The following is a 2,019-nucleotide window of genomic DNA, read 5'->3' as shown; positions in this document are numbered from 1 at the left end:
AGACTGTATTTTCTCTACATAACCCCCCCTGACTTTAAAGCTGGATCCGCCCCTGATTTAGATGCCATGATAAGGAAACTTCTGATAAAGGGCACTGGAGGAAAATGCAAAAAAATGACCCTAACGCAAGTTAAAGGACGCAACAAGCAGTGGACAAACCAGAACTTAAGAAGAATTAGCGCGGTCACAAAAAGTGTTTGCATTCCGAATTTCACTGCAATCGGATCAACGGTTCAACACTGATGAAGAAAATGATTGTTTTCCCAACTCACAGTTTTTCCGCTTCTGGTCACGTATTTGCCATTGCTTTCCATGTCGCCTTGTTGGAAATACGCAGCGAATCTATGCAGATATTGATCGTAGGGCAAAAGGGCGTGAGTTTCAGCGCCGTAGAAATTGTCGTACCAAATCCCTAAAAGGGCCAAAATCACTGGGGCCTGAAACAGTAATTCAAAATTGAACGGCGCTCCCAAACAACCAGCTGTATGGACGGTTCTCACGTTCTGTTCAAGGGGCGCCGTTTGGAAATGATTATCCATGTGGTGGGCGCCTTCTAAGAGCTGCTGGAAATTGTCGAATCCAATGCTGAGCGAAATGCTCAAGCCGATGGCCGACCATAAGGAGTATCTGCCGCCGACCCAATCCCAAAATCCAAACATATTGGCCGGATCAATTCCGAAGTCTTTCACCTTGGGCTCGTTGGTGCTGAGCGCTACGAAGTGTTTAGCAACGGCCGCTGGCTGTGCAGAGCGAACACGAAAAATTGCCATGCGGGCTCAGAATTTCCAGTCAACTAACTCACATCTTTAGCATATCCGAGGAACCAGTCCTTTGCCGATGTGGCATTGGTGATGGTCTCTTGAGTGGTGAAAGTCTTGGACGCGATAATGAATAGCACAGTTTCAGCGTCGACTTTTCTGAGCGTTTCCGCCAAGTGGGTTCCATCGATGTTTGAGACGAAGTGCACTCGCAGGCCCTTGTTGTATGGCTTCAGAGCTTCGGTTACCATCAGCGGGCCTAAATCCGAACCTCCAATGCCGATGTTGACCACGTCGGTGATTTGTTTTCCCGAATATCTGTTGAAAAACATGCAATTTATTTTGAACACTGTTGAAACACCTCTTACCCTCTCCACTGTCCGCTCAAAATCGAATTTGTAAACTGTTTCATGTGCTCCAAAACCGCATTAACATCGGGCGTCACATCCTTTCCATCTACCAGAATTGGGCGATTGGACCGATTGCGTAGAGCGATGTGCAGCACCGCTCGCTCTTCTGTAAAGTTGATTTTCTGGCCGTTGAACATCGCATCTCTGGCCTGCTCAACGTTCCTCTGCTTGGCCAGTTGGAACAGAAGGCCGAGCGCTTCATCGTCGATGCGATTTTTCGAGTAGTCGATGAGAATGGGACCGTCTTGGGGCGTTGGCACTTTTAAGCTGAAAATTTGCAGTTTTTGATTGGTTTTAAAGCAATAGGTAGGGGGAAGATTGTAGCAGTAAGTTTGGGATGGCTTTGTCGTCTTGGTCAGCCAACTTCAGTTATTTTTTCGAGAAAAACCACCGAACAACTACAGGAAACTTTGTTGTTCAGTGGCTGAAAAAACCGCAGTTTATATTTTTGTTTTTTGAACTCAATGGATCGTTTTCCCACTTGAGAACAACGGCGTGCGGCCAAATTAAAGGAAACCTCCTCTTTTATAGCTCTGTGAATTTGGATTAAATCCATTAAGCAGAAACTTTGCTCATTTCATCCAGTTTGCGCGGTTTTTTTTATTTATATTTTAAATTTAAAAAAATTTGGGGGAAAGTGTGTAGTGTAAAAGAGGCTTTACAGGTTTATGAATGGTGCAAAGTGACAGTTTGTTATGATTTAAGAACGGAATGTTAAACTCTTTGGACTTTATTAATATAGTGTTGGACTTTGACTGTGTTAACGTAATTAATATTGATAAAATTATTGGACTTATAAAGTTTGATTTAGGAGAACTTAACGATGTGTTTTTTAACATACAATAATAAAT

At 43.5% G+C, this 2,019-nt stretch overlaps 1 protein-coding gene across 1 annotated transcript; it reads right to left on the bottom strand.

The window, feature by feature from the left end:
* Positions 1 to 272: 272 nt before the first annotated feature.
* Positions 273 to 1,435, bottom strand: LOC125502369 (glucose-6-phosphate isomerase-like; the record flags this gene model as incomplete). The annotated part of the gene is given in 4 exon segments (XM_048663168.1): positions 273 to 437; positions 501 to 740; positions 803 to 1,076; positions 1,127 to 1,435. Coding segments are annotated over 4 exon segments (988 nt in total), but the record flags the coding sequence as incomplete, so codon positions are not given.
* Positions 1,436 to 2,019: the final 584 nt, after the last annotated feature.

The sequence above is a fragment of the Dendroctonus ponderosae genome, unplaced genomic scaffold (genome assembly GCF_020466585.1).
Source record: "Dendroctonus ponderosae isolate FM_Combo_2020 unplaced genomic scaffold, Dpon_F_20191213v2 Dpon_F_20191213_1267, whole genome shotgun sequence".
NCBI lineage: Eukaryota > Metazoa > Arthropoda > Insecta > Coleoptera > Curculionidae > Dendroctonus > Dendroctonus ponderosae.
The sequence above is the reverse complement of the archived record's forward strand: the minus strand, read 5'-3'. Positions and strand labels throughout refer to the sequence as shown.